Source organism: Pararge aegeria, chromosome Z (assembly GCF_905163445.1).
Source record: "Pararge aegeria chromosome Z, ilParAegt1.1, whole genome shotgun sequence".
In the NCBI taxonomy this organism is placed as follows: domain Eukaryota; kingdom Metazoa; phylum Arthropoda; class Insecta; order Lepidoptera; family Nymphalidae; genus Pararge; species Pararge aegeria.
In genome coordinates, this window is record NC_053208.1 from 13,229,402 (window position 1) to 13,255,099 (window position 25,698).

Sequence of the window (25,698 nt, forward strand, 5' to 3'; positions counted from 1 at the left end):
CTATCTATCTATCTATCGGAATGGTCGAGAAAAATTTAAAGAGAAAGTTATTGTAACGCAATCCCGGCTTTTCGGCATGTACTGGGTAGATGTAGACTATGTAGCGGTATGCTGCGTCCCGTAATTAACGCGGGCGAAGCCGCAGTGCACATCTAGTTATTCATAAAAATATTTATCAGTCATCTTAGTACCTATAACACAAGCTACGCTTACTTTGAGGGTAGAAGGCGAAGTGTGTCGTATTATATTTATTTATTTAAATACATACATAGGTACATTTGCGGTCAAAATATAAACCTCCTTTTGAAAGTCAGGAAATAAATCGCAACACTCAGTACTAACCGTACCACATTCCTAATTTCATAACGAGTCAAAATGTTTAAGAGCTGGATATACGCGGTTGACCTTCCTTGAGTGTGCGTTACAATGACCAATCCTCGTCCACAGGGCCCGCGCCCCTATCAATTATCACGCGCAGCGAGGCTTATTCCGTTCGTGATGTTCAAGCTTTTCGATTTCAAGGACCTAGAATAATAATATTTCCTTGGGCCCGTAGCAAAAATTAAAAATATATAACTAATATTTTTATAGGGGATTTGAATATTTTGCTTACATACTCGTCCAACATTTTCGTTGTTTCAAAAAAGCGGCAACGCACACAAGCGTCAAAAGCGTCTTTTAAAGTGTTCAATCCGTTGAACCCTGTAGATAAACTCATTTATTTATTATTTTTTTTTTTCTATAAAACTTCTTTAGGTGCGACTAGGGAGTTAGTAGAGGAACCAGATTTTTTCTATATGACGTCTGTGTAGTTTCCGCAATTTAAAAATAATAATTTGGATTGGTGGTAAGTATATGTCATATACTCCACGCTTCTTGACTTATACACCAGCTAGTGGCAAATATCATAATCAATTAGGATTATTTATTTTCAAAGGGATGAATAAAAATTCCAACAGTTTTAAAAAAAAATTCTAAATTGCAATGTTTTTGAAAATCTCTAAATATACTTGTTTATTTATTACTTTTTTAATAAATAAATTATTAATAAATTTTCTGACGAATGAGAAATTCTATAATATTCAATGACAAGGTTTAAATTGACATGTGCTGATCTAACATTCAATTTTCTACTCTCAATTATTCTATTTAACAAATGAAAATATTTATAAATGTGAAAGTGGTATTAGTAAATTTTAAATCTATATTTATAACACAAAGTCGTGTTAGTTACACTATTTATAACCTGAGAACGGATGACCGATTTTCATTATTTTTGAGTTGTTTGATTTCTGTTAATCCGGAATAGGATAATCAGTATTAAAAATCATTTTTTTTTTTAATAATTATTTCAAAACAAAACACAACTGACAGCGACGTCATGTTAGAGTTACCAATAGAGAGGTACATTAATCCGGAGTAAGATAAGTTTTACGTATTGTACTTTATAAGGAAATTGAGATGTAGAATAAGTATATTAAGTCGAAATGAAATTCGCGGGGACAGCTGGTATAATATAAAATGAAAAAGTGAATATTAAATGAAATGGCGGAGTCCCAGGGACATTTTACTCTTTCATCAATAAATAATAATAAGTTTTACTTCAATCGCGCGTAAAGGTACACGCACAAACTTTTTACTTTTTAATTGTTGTTAGTACGACAGGGCCACATACACTAACTAGATACAGGAACTACATAATTTATGAATAACTATAATAAAATAATGGAAGGTGACAACAGAGGAACATTATAAATGACATATTTTATCTCTATCTTTTACTTATCTCTATTTTATGATATGGAACCTCTACCGCCGAATTAGCGTCTAACCGACAAATGTAAAAGTTTACATTAAGGTTTACTGAAATCTCTTATTAAAAGTTCTTTGGAAAATTACTAGTCGCGCCCGTACTTCAGGGATTAATTTTGTTTCATTCATATAAAAGTCTCCTGAATTACCAAATTTGTTGAGTCACCATTTTAGTGACCTATTAGAACGGTTATCTATGAGAAATTTTACAGTTTTTAACTTTTTAGTTCACTATAAAATATCAAATAATAATCTTAAAGTTAAGTATATCAAACGTGAGTTAGAATACAAGCTTTGGAGTTTTTTTTTTACCAAGCTATAATATCCATTACCATTGACCGTTAGGCACAACCGAAATTATTATGGGAGATACTTACAAATGAACTTCCTCGGGATGCTTTCCACAAAACCAAACGCGGACGAAGTCGAGGGTACGGGGAACGCGTGCGAACAGCTAGTATAAAAGTATAATGTAAATTCAGTAAAGTTGCGGTATCTAGTGTCGCTACTTATCCAGCAATAATAAAGTATATTAAATTACATGATATATATACTGCTTAACATCATACTTTGCCAGTGTTCTTCAAAATTAAACCATTTAACTTACCTACCTACCCATGTAAATGCAAGTTATCTGAGTATTGTGTTCCAGTAAACCTGAGTATAAAAGCGTTAGCTTCTTAACAGTTTGCGAACAATTTGTTATGTACCCCTATGCATTCGATTCATTTCTGATTAGAACTAACTCTATTAGGGGTCCACACAGTCAGTCATTGGTTGCCGTAGTCCATAATATTACTTGCTTAATACAAGTATGATAATGAGTTTTAATCCTGTTCTTGTCCCATAATGAGTTTTAATCCTGTTCTTGTTTAATTTCAGACCAAACTAGCTAGCTCATGGAAGGCTCAAGCTCTCTTCAAAAAGTTTGATGCGCGTGCAAATCTCAAAGTATATAGCAAAGGCCGCGCTTGTATGCAAAATAAGGTGCTCTTAATTGGCGCTGGACCGTGCGGCCTGCGCGCAGCTATTGAATGTCAACTTCTTGGTGCCAAAGTGGTTAGTATTGTTATACCTACTAATTAGCTATTATTCTGAAGAAATTAAATGTTATGTAAGTGAGCATACCCAATAAACATCACAAATGTTAGATAATATATTCACGGTAGCAGTGGCGTTCCTAGGGTTTTGAATTTGAGCAAGCCCAGTTACCTAAAGAACAAATTTGACTCATCATGATCTCTCTAAGTCACCATTCTTGTTGTGCTAAACGACAAACTAAAGAACAAATTTAACTCATCATGATCTCTCTAAGTCACCATTCTTGTTGTGCTAAATGACAAACAATATGAACAAATCTTTGAAAAACACTACGGTTAGGGTCAGCACGCGAATTATGATAAAGAAGTTTCTATGCAATGTTTGCCAAAATTAAGAAGTAATCATAGTAATCCCAAGTGTTTCTTTGAGTTCTGCTCTCTTTAATTCTTATGGTGCTTGGTAATTTATGTCGTAACCAGCTGCGTTCCAACCATTAGAAAAAAAATATGCAAAAATTTACCTGTTGTTCGCCTATTATTTTTTGATTTCGCCACAGAAACAATTTGAAAAAACAAACCAGTAAAATGCACTATTCAACTCAAAAAAACAATAATGAACTCCTAACTAAGTAGTTACTAATCAATAATAATGAATCTGTCAAGTGTCAACTAGTTGTAACGCAAACAATAACACGCGTGAAGTTGTTTCAATTCGCTCGCTGGTCATCTTCACTAACTACAACTCGCAATGTGGCATTTAATCTCCATACTAAATTATTAAATAATCTAGATTGTCTCTGCTAAATACATTGAAATTTCTATGAGAGAGAGCAGTAAAATAAAAGCCCCATATAAGCAAATGAGTGTAAGCGAGACAAAGCGGGGCCTCCGATCGCGTACGAAGACACGCTAAGAGCGCGATAGTGATAGTTCGACGCGGCGCCGCGCCGTTCGGCTGGTTGCTACACTACCTGCCAGAGTAACGTAGTGCTTGCAGTAAAGTAGACAAAGAGTATATACATTATTTAGCAAAAGTTAAAGCATTAGTCGATAAAAAATATAAAAGAGATATTTATTGTAACGCAAGCCCGGCTTTTCGGCTTGTATGGTAATACCGCCACTGCACGGTAGGTGTATTCCTGCAAATTGTATTACTCTTTTTTAAAACATGAGGTTATTTTTTTTTTCATTTGGCAGGATAAATGTGGAAACTTATTTTACATTTTGTATTTTCACATCAAACATGATTATATTACATTACGATGAGTTGCATTGTTTGGCAGAAATATAAGGCGTAAATTTAACAGAAGAGGCGTAAGGTAAAGGCAGGGACAGTGCAGATATAGTGCCGCTTCAAAACATGTGCGTACAAATTTATAAAAGCAATGCGCCGTGAATTATAATCAAACGGGACCATCAGTCGCTACATAGGTGACACTGTAGAGTAACGTTTAGTATATTCATGTATTTTTTTCATTATGTTATAAACCTAAATGTATTGACCATTTACTTGGACTTCAACTTTTTGCCAGTGAAAGTCTTAGCAAAATCAGTCCAGCTGTTTTGGAGATTAGCCTGAACAAGCAGACAGACAGACTAAGTACTGTTTGTTATACTTTCATAAGCATTTAGTAAACAGCTGTTATTTTGATAATACTGACAGACTCTTTTATATAGATTAAACCAAACCACGAAATTCGAATTTCTTAAATTATGATAATAAAATAGATTTGTGTAAATTTATCATTAAATGAGTATATAAAATTGTACAAGATACTATATTAATGTATATTTATTTACATAAGCAAATATAAATCAAAATAATAGCTACTCCATTACTCCTAATTATTGTGACTGTTCGCTCTAAATTGTCGCAGCTGCATAAGGTGATAGATTGTTGATGTTTTGAATTTTTTAAATTTCTATACATGTGTAGGTTAATTTGAGACACTTCGTAAATATTGTATGAGACCCGCCGTCCATTTCTAATTATGTCAGTGTCTTCATAGGGAAAACAGCTTAGTGTAATATATTTCACGAGGGCTAGGAACTTTACAACCCTCCTGCAAATTGGTGACATTTTCTTTAAGGCGGCATTTATTTTTTGTTTCCTGCCTATGCTAGCCATGGAGCACGGCTAACATGGGCAAAAGACAATTACAATTTATCTTCTCGCACAGCTTTATCAACTCACCGAGCTCTGGCGCACAAGTGGAAATAGTATCCAAATAATATATGTGTAAACGGGGGTAAACTTATTTACGCCTATTTCATGTTCCCGTGCTTTAGCAGGTGGGCACGTTAATATCCCTTGTCAGGGAATATAATCGGGGGAAATCATTTTTGCCCCCTGCCTGTGCCCTGCAGGGGAACGCCAAAAAAGTCGGCATCCTAATGAGTTTGATATCCAATATAATATATTTTTACCCTAGTAGAAACGAGATATTAACGGCGTAAAAATATACGTGTCTGAAACGCGTACATCTAATTAACACAATTAAAATTTTATACTCAGTAATCGCCTAGTTCTATTTGAAAATTAAAATATAATTTATGAAATTAAAGTCATGCACTGCTTACACATACCTACTGCTCAGATATGAGCAAACGAGCTATTATCTATATACAAATGAATGAAATTTGTCTGAAGTTACGAAATATATTTCATAACCCAAACTCACGTTTTTAATATATTTTCTGCATTCCTGTTTGTAATCGATTGAAATCAATTGAACCAATTTTCATAGGAGGCTGGGCAATTTGGCTGGGCTTGCTCCATTTTCTTTTTAAATAAGGACATTTATATTTAGAAGATGCGATCCTTCTAGGTCGTTGACATCTACTAAAAAAGGGTTTTACTACAATCCATCCGCAATCTGAAACTTCCCAACTAGTAAGAACTTACAAAGAAACGTTACGTGAACGGCTGGCATAACGACGTAATGACTATTAATTGAACATGAACGAAAATATAACCGGTATAGTTACAGCTCATACGCAATTATTTTCAATCTATATAAATAAATAAAATCGTAGTGTCTGTCAGCCTTCTCAAAACTATTTGTTATAGCGCGTGTGGTTACACGAATAACAATTTCTAAAGTTTTAATGAAAAGGTTTAAACTTTTTTTTAAAACAACCCTTTATTTTATTATAAAATAAAAATTTAACTGCAGGTTTTACCGTCTCTAACTACAAAACATGAATTTTCATACATTCTTAGGATCCCTATTTCCAACTATTCGGGAAGATTTTACTTTTAGTGTTTCTCCTAAAATATAATTTTAACAGTAAGTTTGTTAGTATAGTTATTTAAACTCCCTGTTCGAACCGAAGCAAAAAATGGATTATTACTACTAACTCGAGTAGACGCGTGTGTGCGCTCATTAGATTTCTAATTGCCGTCGTACCAGAACTCTAAATAGCTTGGTAGCACGTCTACTGGTTTTGGTTTTTTTAGTTACTGACCTACCGACGGCAGGAGCCTTCCAGATTTGTCTTAAAAAATTCAGAAATTACAAGTTTTCACGTTGCCTCTGTCGGGCAGCGTACCCGTCGCCTCTCACATAAAAGATCATAATGCTCACCACTACGTCAGCTATCTATGTGCTTTCTTTTCTGAATGTAAATTATATTGAAGAATTAAAATGATTTCATTAAAGTTGCATCCTATTTATTCGTCAGTTTTTGTACTTGTACTGTAATACTTTCACTATGACGCGCATTTACTTCGCAAGAATTAAGCATTTCTTCTGCGCGTCCGAAGTATGACGCATACCGGTTAAGTTTTCGCTCTTTTCAGTAATGACAAATGCGATGCGCTCTACATACGCCACGTACGCCGCAAGCGGTATTCCTCGAATCTTCTTAAGCGAAGTCCAATCATTGGAATCCAAATCGGTTTAACCCGGCCTTGAGTGAGATCAGCTTGAGAATGTTTATAATAGAAACCGTTCAACTTAGTAAAGTGTTATTTTTAATTCCGTGAAATTCTAACATTTGTCATTTTATGACATCTCAGTTTTATCAAACATTTTTCTTTGCATGTTTATTTAAAGTTAAGTCTTAAGTTAAAACTCTTAAATATATCCTGAAATAAATCAATAATGAATGTGTTATTTAAAGGAACATCCAAATATGTATTAACACCTGAAGTATGCATTATCTATCTGCAGGATAAACATTTTAATTTTGCGGAAACGGTTTGATTGTGTTTTGCCAGGATACAAAGTCCCATATATAACGAGGATACAAGATATCTATCTCAAACGAACAGACAAGCACTCTATCGTAATCAAATAGTCAATGGTAAATGACCGTCCCGCAATCCACTACGGTTTGACCTTACCTGTTAAACTTTTGATTCGCCATTATAAAAGAGACCTAATAAACCAGAGATGTGTGACCCAGTAGCAGTACTAGAAAATAATCGATTGCGCTGGATGACCAACATTTGAAGTCAATAAGAAGAGTTTATTGTGCCTCGGTTTTATTTCAGCTTCCATTATTATTTGTATTCTTTTTATTGTTGTTTATGCACAACAAATAATAATAATCGTTCATTTAAGAATAAAAATCATATTAAGTTGACTCGGAGAAGGTTAGTCGAGAAAGTCCTACCAATTTTTTTACGAAGCATTAGCGGTCACGCTCATAAATTAGTGAATTGTATGTTTTAAGAAATTAAGAAGTTCGGTCCTGTGTCTTCAATTATATTCACCTGATCTTTACAAAATTTAGGCACGGATAAACTAATAATAGATTCTTTCCAATAAAAGTATGTTCAGATTGAACAGAGTTATGATTTGAAATCGCAAAAATCTTTCATGTATATCCCGAAGAAACCATTGATTTTTCAGGTAAATAAAAATGTCTAAATGTTAACCCCAAGTTTCACCTATAAGTGTATAAAACTATATTTAAATCCGTTCCATAGCTTCCGTAGTGTGCGAACAGATAGACAGACCGACAAAAGATTAATAAAACCCTGATTTGGCTTCTATATCAATATTTAAACTTACCCTGACTAAAATTAAAAAAAAATTTAAATGTACAGGAATCGTTCCGATACAGTTTTATCATAAGTATGGATAAATATTCATTTTTAAGACCAATGTCTTACCCTGGTCTGGTTTTAACATGTGTTTTAACCTGGTCTGAGCAGTTGATTTTTTCCCACCCACATTAATTGTTTTGACATTCATATTGTAGACATTTAAAACAATATAAGTAATCAATTAAATATTAATATTAATATAACGCTTAAAACTTCTAACCTGTTAATTGTTTTCTTTAAATATGTCATCTTTTTTGGTGTGAACTTTTTTATTTCCAAGAAACGTCAGAATTACACGGAATTAAAAATCCAACTTTAATTGTAGTCATTACTTACGTGTTACGTTTAACGAGTTAACCTATACATTTATAGAAATTTAAATAATTTAAAACATTTCAATTTGAATCAAATATACCACATAGCATTACGGATAATTTTTGCTTTTAATAATCTACCAAATTATGAAGCTTCGACTAGGAGGAGTTCTATAAAATCACCTTACGCAGAATCGACCATTTCGAGCGAAATTTCGAAGTAATGGAGTAGCTATTATTTTGATAATTGTTTTTGCTTTTTATGTAAATAAATATATATTAATCTAGAAACTTTTTAACCGACTTACTAAAAAGGATGAGTTTGTCAATTAGGTAGTATTTTTAATGTTTATTGGCTCGGAACTCTGTCATTTATAAACCAATTTTTTTTTTTTGAGACGGTGTGCTTCCCATATGGTCTCATTTTCATCAGGTCAAGATCTGTTGAATGGTTCCTAGAGAAATTGAGTATACTCTTCAAATATTATATGGACACCTGTAGCGATTTGAGTATATTTTAACTAACTTGATCATTTGCTATCCAAAAGCAAAATTTGGTCAAGTGAAACTGATGATGAAGATTATGGATGGCCATCGGAACTACACAACAAATAAGTGTCAAACTGGTTACGCTTCAATTATGGTATATATTGTAGGTTAAAAATGTATGCTTGTACAACTCCACGAGCATTAGTTAACGCCTCCGGGAAAAGCAATATTTTGTCGAACGTTACCAGCAGTTGACATTCAGCTATTATATCTTAGATATTATTACAAACCTACCCACTAAAAAACGTGAGAACGTTTTAAATCTTAAAAGTAAGAAAATAAGTATTTTCTACAACATTTAAAGTCGGTGCCAAGTAAAATGTTAATAACTATTGATACTTTCCTTGCTACTATATTAAAATAAATAAGGAGTATATGATCTATACATAGTTACTTTGTACATTTTACTTGGCACAGGCTTAAAAATTTTCACGCAATGCAAGCAATGGAAAATAAAATACAGTGTTTCAAAGCAATACAATAGTTATGAACAAAACATCAATGCAATAGAAAATTAAATAAAATACAGTGTTTCAAAGCAATACAATAGTTAAAGATGATAAAACAATCGATTTCTTTCTGGAAAAAATAAGCCATCATCCAATCATACTTAAGTCGATTAAATTTTCAAATGTTTTTGCCATGCAGTATGCCATTTTGTACATGTAATCAGTCAGTCGAACAAATGGAGACTGGCGCGAAATTCATAACGTTTTTACTTTTTCATACTGTTAGTTCTGACGTTATTGAGCATCGACCCGAAGTCTATTTCATATTACGTCAGTGGTTGCCATGAACAATATTTACAGATATAATAAAAACGTGTGATTAATGTTATTTAAGTAATGTATTTTATTTTAAAGGTTGTGGTTGAAAAAAGAGATCGGGTGTCCCGAAACAACGTGCTACATTTATGGCCCTTCGTTATTCACGACTTACGAGCTCTCGGTGCCAAGAAGTTTTTCGGAAAGTTCTGTGCTGGATCCATAGACCACATAAGTATTAGACAGTTGCAGTGTATACTATTGAAGGTAATTTAATTTAATGCTATATGTAAATCACATTAAAAATAGGGTCACTGATTATTTTTACGTGTTATATAAGCTAGTTGTATTTTATACCAAGAAAATAAATAATGAATATTTTAATTAGAAGATTCAGATTCAGAAGCATTTTAGACCGAGTGCAAGCGACGCGGTTTTTGCAGCCAATTAATACTCGTATATGTAATAAACTGCAAATTTAATTTGTTGTCACTAATGTGGTAACATATTGATCTATTGGCTAGATATTTTTGGATCACATTAATTAAATTAAATTCACTTCGGGGGCACCGAAGAGATGTTAGCTCCCTTTGTGTGTTCTATCGACTCTATAATGGAGAATGTTATGAAGAGTTGTTTGCGTTGATACCTCCTTCCCTGTTCTCTGATCGCACCTCACGCCGGAGAAATAAATTCCACCCTCATCATCTGGATGCCTGGTATTCTTCTACTGTTCGAAATACCAGATCATTTCTACCGCGCACTTGCAAATTATGGAACAATCTCCCATCTGATGTGTTTTCTCAAAAAACAATCTAGGGTTATTCAAGGGGCGGATAAACAAATTCCTTAAAAGCCGGCCACGCATCGGTGGTTCCTCTGGTGCTGCAGATGTTTATGGGCGGCGGTGATCATTTATCATCAGGTGATCCATTTGCTCGTTTGCCCGCTATTAATATAAAAAAAAAATTAAAAGGGCTGTAACGTGCTGGCCATAAATTTATTTACATCGCGCAGTGCAGTGTCCAGTGGCCAGCACTTACGACGAAGTAAAGTCTGTGTTCTGACGTGTTTTAATGAAACCAACTAGTTACTATTATTTCACATAAAAAAATATATTTTAGGTATCTCTCTTGTTGGGTGTAGAAGTACATGAAGGGGTCAGCTTCGAAGAACTTTTAGAACCTACAATAACAGAAACATCAGAAAGTGAGTATTAAGTGTGCCTATGATTCTATTATTACAATTATTACTAATTTTATTGATTAAAATATAACCTAAACTTATTAATTTACGCTCGCGTGAAAATGTTAGGAATTTTAAATGAGTTGTCTTGTTCAATTAACAGTCAGGCTGATACTTTGTGCTAGAATAAGCCAGCCAGACTTGCTGCGTCTGGCTATTCGGAGCGAAGTGAAATTCTCTTGATAATAGAAATATAATGGCAGATCTAAAAATAGTCTAACCTGTTCCCCGAGCATCGTTATGGAACGTACTGTACTCCTTCCAGACCCGTAAATTCCATTCAAATAAAATAGCAGACCTTAAAATACTCTTACTACATTTAACGTTGTCCACAAGGTTCATTATGGACATTTGATTTCAGTTTAGTTTAAAAAGTGTCAAATGCTTGGCTCTCTTGTGCAAAATTAATAAATTAACATTTGGTGTTTATCATTGGTTCATTATATTTATAACGGAATTAATTTATAGCGGCCTAGGCAAACGTCATGTCCTAGAAAAATTACCTTGAATTAGTTTCTTCCACAGTTGAGCAGTGTTTTCTCAGAACCTATTACCGCCGCCGATTTTTAAAACAGCATTTATTTTATTTACTATTCATTTATTTCTCCTGCTTTGGAAAGGAGCTCTATAAATTCAAAGTTCTGATTTTACTTTTCAATACAAATATAATTGTTTATGTAGTGTTACTGAAAACTCTTTGATAATGACGTGAATGTGCCTAAAACAGTAACAAAAGAAAACTGCAAAGTTCGAAATATCGCTTTGTGAAAATTAAGTTAGTTAAGGAGAAATTCATAAATCTTTGTATTGAAGACACCGGCAATCTGTATAATCTGGTATTCTATAAAATTTTTGTTAAAGCGAAAGTAAGGAAGGTGGGACGTGCGGGCTGGCATAAACTAATTCGACCTAACCAGTGCCATCGAGTACCAAATAACCTTAATTTTAAGGTATGCGTAAACAAACGCACTCTATAGCGCAGGAAAAAAACCTGACCTAATTTCCATTATGTTACTAATTGCAGATGAATTTTAAGTTTAACGTTAATTTTATTGTGATTTTGCTGTTTCAACAGAAAGGTACTTTTTCATAAAGAATTTTTAGGGAGCACCCTAATTGTTAATTAAAAAATAAATGATTTTAAGTATTAGAACATGGTTAATTTGGCCGTCATTTTATAGGTAACATTGATAAATATAGACCATGATCAGTGGCGTGCATAGGGTTTTCGGTCAGGGTATGCATAAAAAAAAATTGGTACTGAACATGCTATTTTGATGTTACTGTATAATTTTATTTGTGAGTAGGTACCTAACCTATCATTGTTTGTGATACCCATGTAGATCTTCTCATCATCTCCTATTTCCAGTAGGTATAGTAAGCTCTGAGACGACCGACTAGCGAGTTTTTAAAATTGTCTGCCATTGCGGCAATTACATTAAATAATGTTTTTTAGTGTAAACAATAAACAAACATAGGTATTATTATAAATAAGTAATGAAACAAAACATTGATCACTGCTATTCGCCTGTTTCTGTAAGTCAGTCAAAGCTCTTTTTACGTGCCGCTCCTTGTAGGTGCATCCTTCCTTTACGAATAATCTCAATTAAACGTTAGTTAAGAATTAGCTCTAAACTTACCTACATTTTCCAAGCACACTGAACCATCAGATCACACGCCGAATATAAGAACTCTCTTACACTAAGAATATTCCTCACAATCATTTACAAACAGTACACTGTCACAAAGGTTAATGTTAACAATAATAATTGTAACTATTTACAAACAACCGTACAGCAAACGAAAAAAACAGTAATAACCTACCTAATTCTAATTCGGTGAATATAAGTTGCTATGACAGAAGGTAAAAGGTAAACAATAATGGCGCTGAGCGATCGCCAGCGATAATGAGAATATCATAGTCAAAATATGTCCTTAATATTTTCTTAGTACACAAATGCTATTAAAAGTTGTCATTTGAAGAATATTACTTCATCAGTTACCAATGGCACCTGGTATACGTTAATAATTTATTTAACATAATTCGGCAACTTTTAATTTGGTTATTTTAATATACTTTTTGAACAAATTAGGTACTTATAAATTTCTAAAGATCTTGAATGTAATAAAATTCATTGATAAATTTTTTAACTACAAAAAAGAATTATTGCCGTTTAAAACAATAACAAACAAAGCAAATTACTTGTGCTTATAAAAAAACAAAGCATACATTTGGATTTCAAATTTCCGTAAGCAGTGCTTAAGATTTGCACACAAGCGAAACCCCTATACTGGAAACCTGGAAAACTCGCACACATAGAAAGAGCCAAATATTGTGTAAGCACGCACGCGATTATATCACTACACACCAGAACTTCCTTGTGTGCTGGTGCACACAAGTAACGACAGATGCATTCAATCGCCGTGCTTCTATGGAGACCGCGGCGGCGCGGCGCATTAATTCGAGCGACGAATAAACGATTTGCCCGGCAATGGATATTTAATCGTGAAAACCCCAGCTAATTTTATGAGATTTAAATTATATTTAAAGCGTTACTTTTTATTTAGGGATACTGTTTACAACTCAAAATTAAAATATAGTTGATATATTATGCAGTTTGTCTATTTTAGTTCTAAACCATGACACGGGACTTGTCCATTGATTTACATAGAAGTGCGACTGGTTTTAACTAGATGGCGCTTTTATAGTTTTCTATAAATTGTTTAATTTTTTTTCAATTTTTCAATTTTAAGTCGTCCTTATGGTCTGAGAGGCCCTGAGGTCAGAGTATGCACTGCTTATTTGTATCTATGAGATGCACGCCACTGACCATGATCTATTTATTTTACATATTGCCGGTGCAACAGCAAGTACTCTATGGAATCCCTAGGAATTGATTGATTACCTAGTTAAAGTGTACCTACCTAGCTAATAAAATATTCATAATATTTTATTCTTACATAGCCTGGGCGCCTCAGGTTTTCTATACAACCGGATCATAATATCCGCAGTTTAATAACTCAATTTGTGAATCAGTTTTATCATATTACTATTTTATAGCATTGGGATGGCGTGCTCGTGTTACCCCAACGGATCATCCAGTGGCGCAGTACGAGTTCGATGCGTTGATCGGCGCCGATGGCAAACGCAACACGCTACAGGGCTTCAAACGCAAGGAATTCCGCGGCAAACTGGCCATGGCTATTACCGCGAATTTCATCAATCGGCATACGGAGCAAGAGGCTTCGGTTAGTATTAAACTATACAGCCCAATAATAGTCCAAGTGAAAGACTACTGGCGACACTGGTAGACAGGGAATTAATATAAAAAAACTGTTACTGCCCCAGGATTGGAAATAAGAAAATCTGATGACGCTCGTAAGACTTTTAATCAGTTCTTCAGTCCGAGATTCCACAATCTTACCCTTTTAATCGCAGATTAATCGTAATCGAAATAGTTCAGAATGGTAGTCCGGGTTCCGAGGTCACTAGCTTGATCACTTGTTTCGCATAGAAGTTACTTAATTTCGCTCTCATGGCAGATGGGCTGAGTTGCGTCATATGCTCGCTTTTAAAGCAGTTAACTGAGACCATCTATTGGGAAATCGCAAACAAAAGCAATGATCAAAAAACGTTTTGATTCCTGACTAATCTCAGAATAATTCCGTTACGTCGTTGTTATTTAGTACACACACGGAATGAAAAGGTGCGTCACCTTAGTGTCGGTTTTCGCTAGCACAACTGTACTGCAAGAGTCCATTATGCCAACATACCAGTGCAAGAAACAGTGCTGCTAACATTTAAATTAATATGGCGTTTTCTATCGAATAAGGTTTAGCATTGTCTATCCCATCAATGCTATGTTACAAAAAGTATTAAAACAACATTAAAATGAATACTATAAAATAACAAGCAAAAGTTAATGAAAACTACGAATAAGTTTAATGACATTTATTTTTAAAACTGGTATAACCACCATTAGCTTTAATCACACATTGTAACCTATTTGTCCTGGAATCTTTTAGACGAGAGAATAGATCCGTGCCTCTAGTGTCTTCCCAAATAATTCGGCAGTGGTTTTCAAAAGCCTCATTGGTTCTTTCATTTCCATTTTCCCATCGCTGTACCATTTAACCCCATGAGTTTTCTATCGTGTTTAAATCTGCATATCTTGCCGATCAGGGTATCACCACTGTATCGCTATGCCTGTTGAAACATTCATTCAAGAGCAGTGCGTGGTCTTCTGTATATCCCGTACTTTTATATCTCCACAAATTAAGCATCCCATGTTGACACGACTTAAGACATATTTCGTCGGTAAATATAGTGGTAATCGAAGATCAAAACAGTCTGCAAATCTTAAGCGTTCTTTCTTATGAGCCGTTGCTAGAGCAACTTTTTTTACATGTCGCTTATAATGTAATGCGTTTCTTATCACTCTTGGACAAACATCATATATTTGGGCGAAATGATTCGTTGGCATAAAGGCATTTTCTTCATATTGCTTTGTTATGTCTGATTTTTGTGCGGCGTTAAGAATAGGACGGCGACCAGATTGATTGTGATGATGATTGACTAGTGCATCTTCTTCGCCATGTCTTTATATCCACTATGGTATCATTTCGACGAAGTGATTTACTTATTATTTTTGATTATTTTTGAATATAATCAATATCTTCAACACATTTTCAGGTACCAGAAATTAGTGGAGTAGCATTTATATTCAATCAGAAATTTTTCAAGGAGCTGAAACATGTGACTGGCATAGATCTCGAAAATATAGTATATTATAAAGACGATACACACTATTTTGTAATGACAGCAAAGAAACAAAGTCTCATAGAAAAAGGAGTTCTTTTAAATGTAAGTATATCATAAATTTATTTCATAGTATTAATTCATATGTAAACTTATTGTGAAAATAGTTAATCCCATCAAAGACATAATTAATGTAATAATTTAAAGCTAAGGTCCATATGAAATATATGTTGTATGTTATAGATGAAATATGGTTGGTTGTCGGCATCACCGACAAAAGAATTGAAATCTGAACGGGTGCAAATTTCTGTAGATAATCCTGAAATTTATTTATAAGAACGTATCACCGTCTAAAATTTTTGATTTAAAACACATCCTGTTTCACACAATGATGTTTGTTAATCAAGGTTATTCAGTTATTCAGGTTTTATTAAGTAGTAGGTCCTGAATTCGGTCCCAGGTAGGTGCAATTTGGAATTGTATATTTTCTGAATTTTCTCTAGTCTGGTCTGGCGAGATGTTTTAGCCTTTGTCGGTTGGTTACCACCCAACCGACAAAGTCATGCGATTTAGCTTTTCCGTACGATATCGCGGAGAACCGATTAGGGATATGAGTTCAAAACAACTCCCATACCCCATAACAGGTATTACCCTATCTTACTATCTTACCTATATTACTATCTTAAACTGCATCATTGTGATTACCACCAGGTGAGATAGCAGTCAAGATCTATCTTGTAGAGAAATTAAAAAAAAAAACTGATGTCCTTTGTGAAAAAAATTTTACCGAAGTAACGTGCTCATTATCACACTCTTCCACTAATGCCCATTTACACTAATGATGAACAAGGAAATGCCTAAATAAGTAATAGTAGTTATTACCTAAGAGTTGGTGAAACGGATTTATCGATAGACATCACCTAAATTGTCATACAATTCAGGCGATGCCTAGTTTTAGTAAAAACGGGCATAAGACGTTTTAAAACTATGTAGATTTTTATAGTAGTACTATTAAGTAGGATAATATATTATTTTTGTGTTGCTCACATGTAGGACTACGGGGAAATATCTCGATTGCTCAGCGTTGAGAATGTGGACCGTGCAGCGCTGATGCGATATGCTCAAGAGGCGGCTAGGTTCTCCACCGACGGCCGCTTGCCGCTGCGGGACTTCGCCCTCAACCACTACGGTGAACCAGACGTGGCTCTCTTTGACTTCACCTCGATGTACGCCGCGGAAAACGCTAGCATGGTAATCTCTCAGTTCCCAGAGTGTGCTACTACAATTGTCTTTTAGTGGTAGATCAATTTACAAAAGCACTTTTAGACTCTCACAAACTTGATATAGAATGTTTACCAACAAAATGTTGCTTAGCAACCAACGACACGCAGATGTTACAAACATATTGAAAATACTTGAAATAAATAAATAGACCCGAAGGCCGTTAGAATTTTTTATATAATTCAAAACAGTTCCAAGTAGAATTCATCGAAGAATTTTGGGCTCGCTTTTGCCAAGAAATCTTTACTACGCTTCCAAGTCTACTGAAGTTGGGTAAATCAGAATTACTCATCGTATTCAAGTTCGTTAATCAAAAAATAATGTAATCATTTATAGTCAATTTGACGATTACAAAAAAAAAATACCAAACGTTACTAATTTGCGACATTATACTATAATATAGAGTTGTTATACATGACGTAATAATTGAATTTGTAAATTTGTGTGTTAAGCTATTTTTCTTACATATTACGCATTGGGCGTTAGTTAACTGGGCGCAAGTTTTCTTTCAAAAAACATTGTTAAACTAAAATGTTTATGTTTAATTTGGAAATGGTGATATAAATACACGATTTTTTATTATTGAAAGTGTGACAATCCTATACATCGTGATCTTTGGTTTCTTTACATACAATTCCACAGCGAGTTTGGCTATAGTATAGGCACATTTATCTATAAGCCTAGTTTAGGTAACGCATCTGACTCGTTTATCGGATCGGGATTACATCTAAAGGGTCGAGCTAGTATGTTTACTTACTTAACCACTTAAGTTACCTGTATGCAAGTAAACAAGGTGTCATCAAGGTCCAAGGTGTCTGTCTAGATCATATCTAGGCACATTGATCTATAAGCCTACTTTAGATATCGCATCTATCGGTTATATCTAAAGGGTCGAGCTAGTATGTTTACTTACTTAACCACTTTAGTAACCTGTATGCAACTAAACACATATTACATAAACACTTATTGCCTCTCTCATAAATACAACAAGCCACATTGATCTACAAGCCTAGTTTAGATATCGCATCTACCGATTTTCTCTTAAGGGATATGTAAGTATGCTGCTTACTTACTTAATCACTTAAGTTACCTGTGTGCAACCAATCACCAAAAGTAAACCTCTTAATGACCAGCAAACATATAATATTAATAAAAAAATCGTATTATTTTAATAACATTACAGAAAGGCCAGTAGCATTATTTGTGCTACCCACTGACGTAATAAAAAATGTCATGGATGGATGTTGGTCCCTAGTTCCCTAGTTAACCTGTAAGGTGCCATGTATAGTCCCATGTCACATGTATAGAGATTTAAATAATTTAAAACATTTAAATTTGAATCATATATCATCATAGCATTACTGATAATTTTTGCTTGCAAAAATCTATCACCTTATGCAGGAGTAGTAATGGCGTAGCTATAGTAGTAAATAAATATATATTCATCTAAAATGTACAATTTTATGAACAGTTTACCACATAAATCTATTTTATGAGTTGCCTTTTGGAATTTCCTGGGGGAAATTCGAATTTCGTGGTTTGGTTTAGTCTTTATAAATAGGAGCGTTAACGTGAAAATTACAGCTTTTTTTTATAAATGCTTATGAAATTATAAAAAACAGATAGCTTGTTTTTTGCAGTATACCATTTTGTACTTTTAATCTGTTCGATGAACAAATGAAAACTGGCGCGAAATTCATAAAGTTTTCGCGTTTTCATACCCTTTTAGTTCGGACGTTTTTGAGCGCTTACCGAAGTACATTTCTCATTACGTCATTGGTGCTACTATTATATACTGCTTCCATACGTCTGCCCAGCGTGGTGATTATGGGCAAACTCTCGCACTGGGAGAATTTCAGGGGATTGAAGCCTTAAGTCCAGCAGTAGTGGACTGGTATAGGGTATTGCTGATGAATAAGTGTTTTTTAAATAGGACTTTTGTCATTCAACGCTCACTGAAATACGATTACAAAAGTAGACTTGGACCCTTTTGGTTGTGTAATAAATACTGTGTTATGATTGTGACACTTGAGTTTTCAAAATACGCCTTGAGTGTGTATCTTCGTGTTAAAGGTGTATGAGAGGCATGGCAGGCGATTACTCTGTCAACTGGTGGGGGACAGTCTACTGGAGCCTTTCTGGCCAACCGGTTCAGGTTGTGCGCGTGGCTTCTTGTCAGCGCTGGACGCGGCGTGGGCTGTACGCACCTGGGGACAGAGTCCATCCCCGCATCCGCTCTTGGTGATAGCCGAACGAGAATCCATCTACAGGCTTTTAGGTAAGCGTGCAATATCTATACTTTTTTTCATAGGATTTAACACAGTCGCTCTCCCCGTTTGTACGCTTAGATCATTTAAACTACGCAACAGTCAAATACATTAGTTTCTTTGTGCATTTTAGCAGATATTTAAAAAGCGGAGACAGAGCGGCTGCCGGGACTTACGTTACGAGGTGTGCCTATGAAAAGCGCGCGTCATATTCATAACATCATATTAATCACTGTAAACGTCGGGGTGGGTCGGACGTTTGTATGTTATCTCTAGCTCCTTGTTTTGGATGAAATATTGTGTCAATACTTCATTGAGTTCTGGATGATTTGAAAGCAGAAATGACTGCCAGTAGGTGGTAAAGCTGTCGGTATTTTTAATTTTTTTTTATTAAAATATAATATCTAACGTGGCGCTGGTTTTCCTGGCAAGTCGATGTTTGTCAGGTCCTGAAGTTATACTAATCTAAACTTATAATAAAACTGTAAAGGGTCGAATTCTGTATTGAAGATATTTAAAACATGTTTAGTTCTTTCGTGTCTGTCTGTCGGTCTGTCTGTATCTTTGCCGCGCATCACGTTGAAACTACTGAATGAATTCAAATGAAACTTTGCACGATTTTAGTTCATAATACATGACAAAGGATACTCTATATCCCCAAATTCAGCTTAGTTCCTTTTGAAGAGCGGATGACGATTTTACACCATCATTCCATCAAATGTTAACCGATTTAAATGATTGTTTTTTTAATGGATAGTCTCAAATAAACTTGTGTAATTAAAAAATAAATTAACCATGCCAGCAATTATCGAAAATTGAAACTATTATTTTAAATATCAGTAAAAGTATTCGGGTAAGTAAAAAAAAAAATAACGTTTGTTATTCCAAAATATTGAAATTAATAATAAAATAAAAACGTGTCATGTTTATTAAAATTACAGCTCAAACGACTCCGGAGAATCTTCAACGCGACTTTGGGGCATACACTCTCGACCCTTGTACTCGTTATCCCAATTTGAACAGAACGGCAGTTACCCCCCATCGAGTCACTTCTTTTTATGACTCTGACGAACCATTGCCTCTCGACGCCACTATGTCTGCCAAGAAGAGACGCAGAGGTAAGCATCAAATATTGGTAATGATTGCAATCTGACAGCCGATTGGCGCCGTGGGCACCAACCCTGCTTTCTGAGGAGTCCAAGACTGCAGGTTCGATTCCCACAACTGGAAATGGTTTTAGTGTTTATCTGTAAATTAAAAGTATTTATGTGTGTATTTACGTGTATTATTCACAAATACGAGTAAATCATCAGTTATCTTAGTAACCATAACACAAGCTACGGTATGGCTTTAGGGCTAGGTGGCGATATTGTCGTAGTATATTAATTATTTCATTTCATTTCCCATTGCTATTAAGCTTCGCGACTCGTTGAGCTATGTCGGTAACTCTAGTTCTTTTACGAATCTCCTCATCTCTTAATTTGATGACGAGAACTAACTATTTAATATTTATCAATATTATAGTAAACTGTTAACATTTCTATGCCGATTTGTATTAGTCGTCACGAATTTCTAGTGTTACACACTATTTTATCTAAATGAAATGTTTTGTTATGAAAACATTTCTAGAGCCGGAAATATCAGAGGAAGCATTGGTTGCTTGGGTGGGATACTCCGAGCCGGGCATGAAAGCAGCGACCAGTTCTCCTGCCCTTTGCGATCTCATGCGGCGATACCGTCCCGACCTCATGCAGCCTAATTCATCGCCACGATCAATTTATCATATATTCCATCACGAGTTTGGTAAGTATAAACTATGTTAAAAAGTAAAGTTCCTGTGGGAAGATAAACTTACACTTACGTTTGGTTTTTCATCCACGCAGTAATAGAGCAACGGATTTACGAAGTTCATATGGGAAGAAAACCCGCGAGCATACGCGGGTTATCTCTTTCTAAATGAACTTTCTGATAAACCCTTTTATATCTATAAATTTGGTATTGACTTATAACAATAGCTTGAGTCGGGCATAGACACCGCCTATAAATGCAGCAAAATTTCTTAATCTCACGGGATATCAGAAATTATGCGTAAAGGAAGTTTCGGGTTTCCGCTAGTAATATTATAAAAGCAAAAGTAGTTTTCTTTTTCTTCTCTTTAAAAAAAAATAGGTAAAGGGCCAGAAAATGCGAATGTATGGAATAAATCTAATGCGCATTCTCTCATTAAAGGTTTATATGCGTATTTGAACAGGAATCCCGCCATTTGCTACAAATGAATCCAACGAAGATGTCCCGGAAGCAACTCTCCGTGCCTACCTCCTGCATGTTTACCACGCCTTCAAGGGCGAAGTGCCTCACATATTCCACAAGACGGATATGTTTGATCAGGTTATCAGCCTTTTTATTATCATACTCAATCCGTTTGAATATATTCGTTGTACTTATATATAAAGTTTATGATTTACCCCTTTACTAAGAAAACGTTGTTACATAGTTTCGCAATATTTGTTCTTTTTGTTTTAAATGTCAAATTACTGATAACAGAAAAAATAAATAAATTGTATTACTCTTTACCAGCTATACAACGTTTATGAGTAAGGTTGTAAATCTATACCTTGGTGAATCTTGATACGCAAAATTGTATATGGTAATTTAAACATAGATAATATATTACCATATCATATTTTACTTATTTACAATAAATGATTACACTATTTATTGCTTAATAAAATTTATCTTGTAATAAAATAAAATAATAATTGTGTAATAATTGTCAATTTTCAGATTAAAAAGAGCCAACAATCGGAGAAGAATATGCGAAACTTAACGGATCGTTCAGTTTCTGTTTATTCAAGTATGTATTGTTTTAATTTACACATTTCATTACAAAAAACGTAATGAAAATAAATTAACGGTTTTCTAATTATAAGCATAAAAATATGTATTTTTTTTCGATCTATAAAAAGCATTATAAATTAGTCTTGAGTGGACTGTTAAAAATATTATAAATTTTTCTTGAGTGGTATCCGAATCTATGTACCGCGAATCTGATTAGTCCAGAATCTGGCCACTATCGATTAGAATGGTTTACATGAAAATGTAAACCATTCTAATGGCCAGCCATAGCCCAAGGTGACCAATAATCGAGCCGGTTTTGATAAAGTATATTTAATATTATGAAAGTCTTAACCGTTTTGTCGTGGTGATATAGTAAATGTCGTTTAAAACTCTATTCTACGTCTAGGGTGGTATGTTTAAAGTATACTCTTATATTATTTTCTAGATGCTGGTGATACTGAAACTCATTCGAGTTATAGAAAAAAGCGACGCTCCGTTCGGCCGCCACAAGTAAGTAATGATCCTGCCGAATATATAAGGGAAAAAATTGGAAAATTAGATCTAAATGACATAACGCAGTTGGCGCGACTTATCGAGGGACACGACGCTATTTCGAACGACGAACTGAATGCCGTAAAGCAGAAGGAGATTCAAGAACACATTATAAATTTGTTCGATTTGGAGGATTCCCCAGATCCAGAAATTGTAAAGAATTCCTTAACACAGTTGCTGCAAGGCGTTTCAAAAATTAAATTAAAGCCAAAAGTAACGAAAGATCGAAAAAAATTAGCGCATTTCTTTCAAAATACCGTCAATGAAAAAACGCCGCTTAAGCCTTCGCGTAAATTGAAGGGCTTAGATGCTGACACGATTAAGGTTCCCGACTTTTCAGACATTTTTCAAGATTATTCTGAAGACACTGATAATACTCTTGTAGCCGCGGCTAAGCCGTACTCAAAGAATAGACACAATTCGAGATCTTCACCCACTAAAGTGAAGCACAAAGAATTTGTTCGTTTTCCTTCCATCGAAACCCCGATTGTTCCTTCACGAAGACTATCTGAAGTTATAGATACGCAAAGAAAACGTTTTTCCCAGAGTCCGGAAGTAGTTTTGCCTCATGGACGATCTAATTCAATCGATTCACCAGAAATTTTTAATACGAAGCGTATAGCTCAACTATTCGAAGGAAATAATAGTCACATGGTGAATACAGAAGCAAGTAAAGTTCCATCACGAATAATGGACAACCCTGAAATGGCTTTGCGATGGCAAAAAATGGCTGATTTGATTGAAGGAAAGCGCCGTGATACTCCCAGTCCAGATCGGTCGAAACGATCCAATTCAATAGGTACCCCTGAATTAGCACTACGTAGACGACGCGTATCGGATTTGATCCAAGGTATTAATTCTCGCGATAGTCCCGAATACACTCCCCAGAGAACCGCAAGTGAAATGGCTTTTAGAATGCAAAGAGTGTCCGATATGATGAAAAAGAAAAATGCAGAAGTAAAAAAACCGAAGAGCTACGGCAAAAGAAAAGCGGCTCGCGAAATAATGAAGCAACGTTGCGAGAAGAGTCTACAAATGCTGGCAGCTGAACCTCGACCAGACTTCGTTCCTTCTGCAGATCTGGAGAACGACTACGGTTTGCAACAGTACAGGGCGAGTGCGCCACAATTTAACGAGAGAGTAAAAAAATTGGAGAGAAAATTACATCACTATGTGAGATATGTGTGGTTGTGTGCTCTTGTGCTGTGATGCATGTAACACTAACTATCTTATAGCACAGAAAATGGGCTACAGTACAACTTTAATGACAGCCATACCCATTATTACGGTATTATGCTTTTATTAGAATGTTTAAATTGATTTGTTTTAATTGTAACAAATACACCATAACAATTATATTCTGGTGTACACAAATTATAGTCCTATATTCACATATATAGGTGTATATTTACACCTAGTGGAAGAGTTAAGTGCGGGAACTTACTTATAATATCCATCCGGGCCGAAGCTCCGCGACAGGTTTTGAGTCCAATCGAATCGTATGCTATGTGCATTTTGTTATAGTTTCCCATAAAATATACTGGGCCAACTATGCGTTCTACGGTATATGAACATTCGATTTCTGGTCAGATCCTTAATCACTTATCGTGGCCACTGCAATCGGATTTTAAAGTTTTTTCCTAAATAATATTTTTTGTATAATATCGGCATAATATCGGTAAAATATCGCGTTGGGTATTTGAGTGTAAAGATGTATATTATAAGTATGATACGTATGAAAATTCAAGTAAGCGTGATGCGTGTGCATGGAATAACATAACTGTCACCCTGATTTGTGTGTATACAATCTGTTTCTTTGTTTGTATGGAATTTGGCGAAACATGATCGACAATCATCTTCGTAAATACCAACTGAATTTAGGCCCTTTTTTATCTGGGTCTATAGTAAGCCAAAACAATGCTACAAATATAGAAAAAGAAAGTTTATTATGTTGCCACGGAATTTAAACTAACCAAAAAGTATCGTAACACTGCACTTTTCTATGATGAAGATCAAGTTTTGTAGATTTTTATTAATATATGGTTCTAAACTCAGTTATTTATACGTTGCGGACGTACTCGTAGCAGGTCACTTAGATATGGGTCGGTGAACGAAAGTTAGAACTAACCGTGTGCATACGGTCGATAAATATGCATGTTTTGAATTTAGTGGAAATAACTAGCTATAATTCCTGGATAAATTACTTAAAAGAAATCTTTGTATTTCACAGATTAATTTTAAACTATTATAGTTCTGACAATACACATCGTGTTCTTTTGGATAAAACTAGAGAATACGCGTAGAATAATGATACAGGCTCATTTAGGAACCAGAGCCTAATCTATTTTTTTTTGTGTCGTCCTTTTAACAGAACAAATTTCCGTTAGTGGGGCTGCAATTAATTTGTTTGCCATAAGCCAGAAAAAAAATAAGCGTATTACGGGCAAAATATTCGTTAAAAAAACATGATGATCCTTCCTGCTGCAGGCCGATTCATTATCTCAGTTGACACCAAATTTAGCTAGCCTCTGTAGAAAGTCACAATCAAATAACGCCCAGACTATTATTATACACTAGTAAACTAACTATATGCAAAATATGAATTTTACAGGTTATTTTGTGACAAATTTGCACAGTTGCTATCCAAATTTGCTGTCAACTGAGATATTTAATCAGCCTTCTGATGCCCCTCGTTTAATGGTAGGACTAATCGATTTGGTGTTATATTAATTTTCAAGAAATAACCTATACACTATATGAACAGTTAGTATATTGTTACAAAAAATATGTTATGTAATAGGAAGAAGGTCGTGCTGTCGGCGGTGGAAGCAGGGCCGTGGGAGGCGGAGCAAGGGTAGCGCGCTTGGCAGCGGAGCTCTCCAGCACTGCGGCGGTAGCTCCGACCGTAGCACCTCCTCCATCCAAGCCGAGAGACCTCATGCGCTCCGTTGGCAAAATCGAACGAGAGGATTGGAACGTCAAGCTGATTGAACAGAAGATTATGGAAAATAGAATGGGCCGACCCGAGCCTAAAACAGCGGAAAAAGTCCCTAAGTGGGACAGAGAACAAGTAAGTTTGTGAAATTAATGTAATATTGCAACAAATTAAAAACGCGACGTTGTCAGTTCCATGTGTATTTTGCGCTACACCCTCGGCGTTTTATGAACTGTCAATATCAACTCATTATTTGTCCACTACGGGGCACGGATATACTCTCAGA

At 34.9% G+C, this 25,698-nt stretch overlaps 1 protein-coding gene across 6 annotated transcripts in view; it reads left to right on the forward strand.

The window, feature by feature from the left end:
- Positions 1–25,698, forward strand: part of LOC120635956 (F-actin-monooxygenase Mical) — a 62,698-nt gene that overhangs the window by 16,154 nt on the left and 20,846 nt on the right. For 5 of the 6 annotated variants that reach the window (XM_039907160.1, XM_039907159.1, XM_039907162.1 and 2 more), the window contains exons 3-15: positions 2,695–2,871; positions 9,635–9,802; positions 10,660–10,744; positions 13,842–14,029; positions 15,474–15,644; positions 16,593–16,790; positions 18,894–19,098; positions 20,029–20,205; positions 20,717–20,890; positions 21,339–21,475; positions 21,872–21,941; positions 22,371–23,650; positions 25,278–25,547. In XM_039907160.1, coding sequence (XP_039763094.1) covers positions 2,695–2,871; positions 9,635–9,802; positions 10,660–10,744; positions 13,842–14,029; positions 15,474–15,644; positions 16,593–16,790; positions 18,894–19,098; positions 20,029–20,205; positions 20,717–20,890; positions 21,339–21,475; positions 21,872–21,941; positions 22,371–23,650; positions 25,278–25,547 — 3,300 coding nt within the window. The remainder of the gene's footprint in view (positions 1–2,694; positions 2,872–9,634; positions 9,803–10,659; positions 10,745–13,841; positions 14,030–15,473; positions 15,645–16,592; positions 16,791–18,893; positions 19,099–20,028; positions 20,206–20,716; positions 20,891–21,338; positions 21,476–21,871; positions 21,942–22,370; positions 23,651–25,277; positions 25,548–25,698) is intronic. The other variant, XM_039907164.1, reaches the window with a different exon arrangement.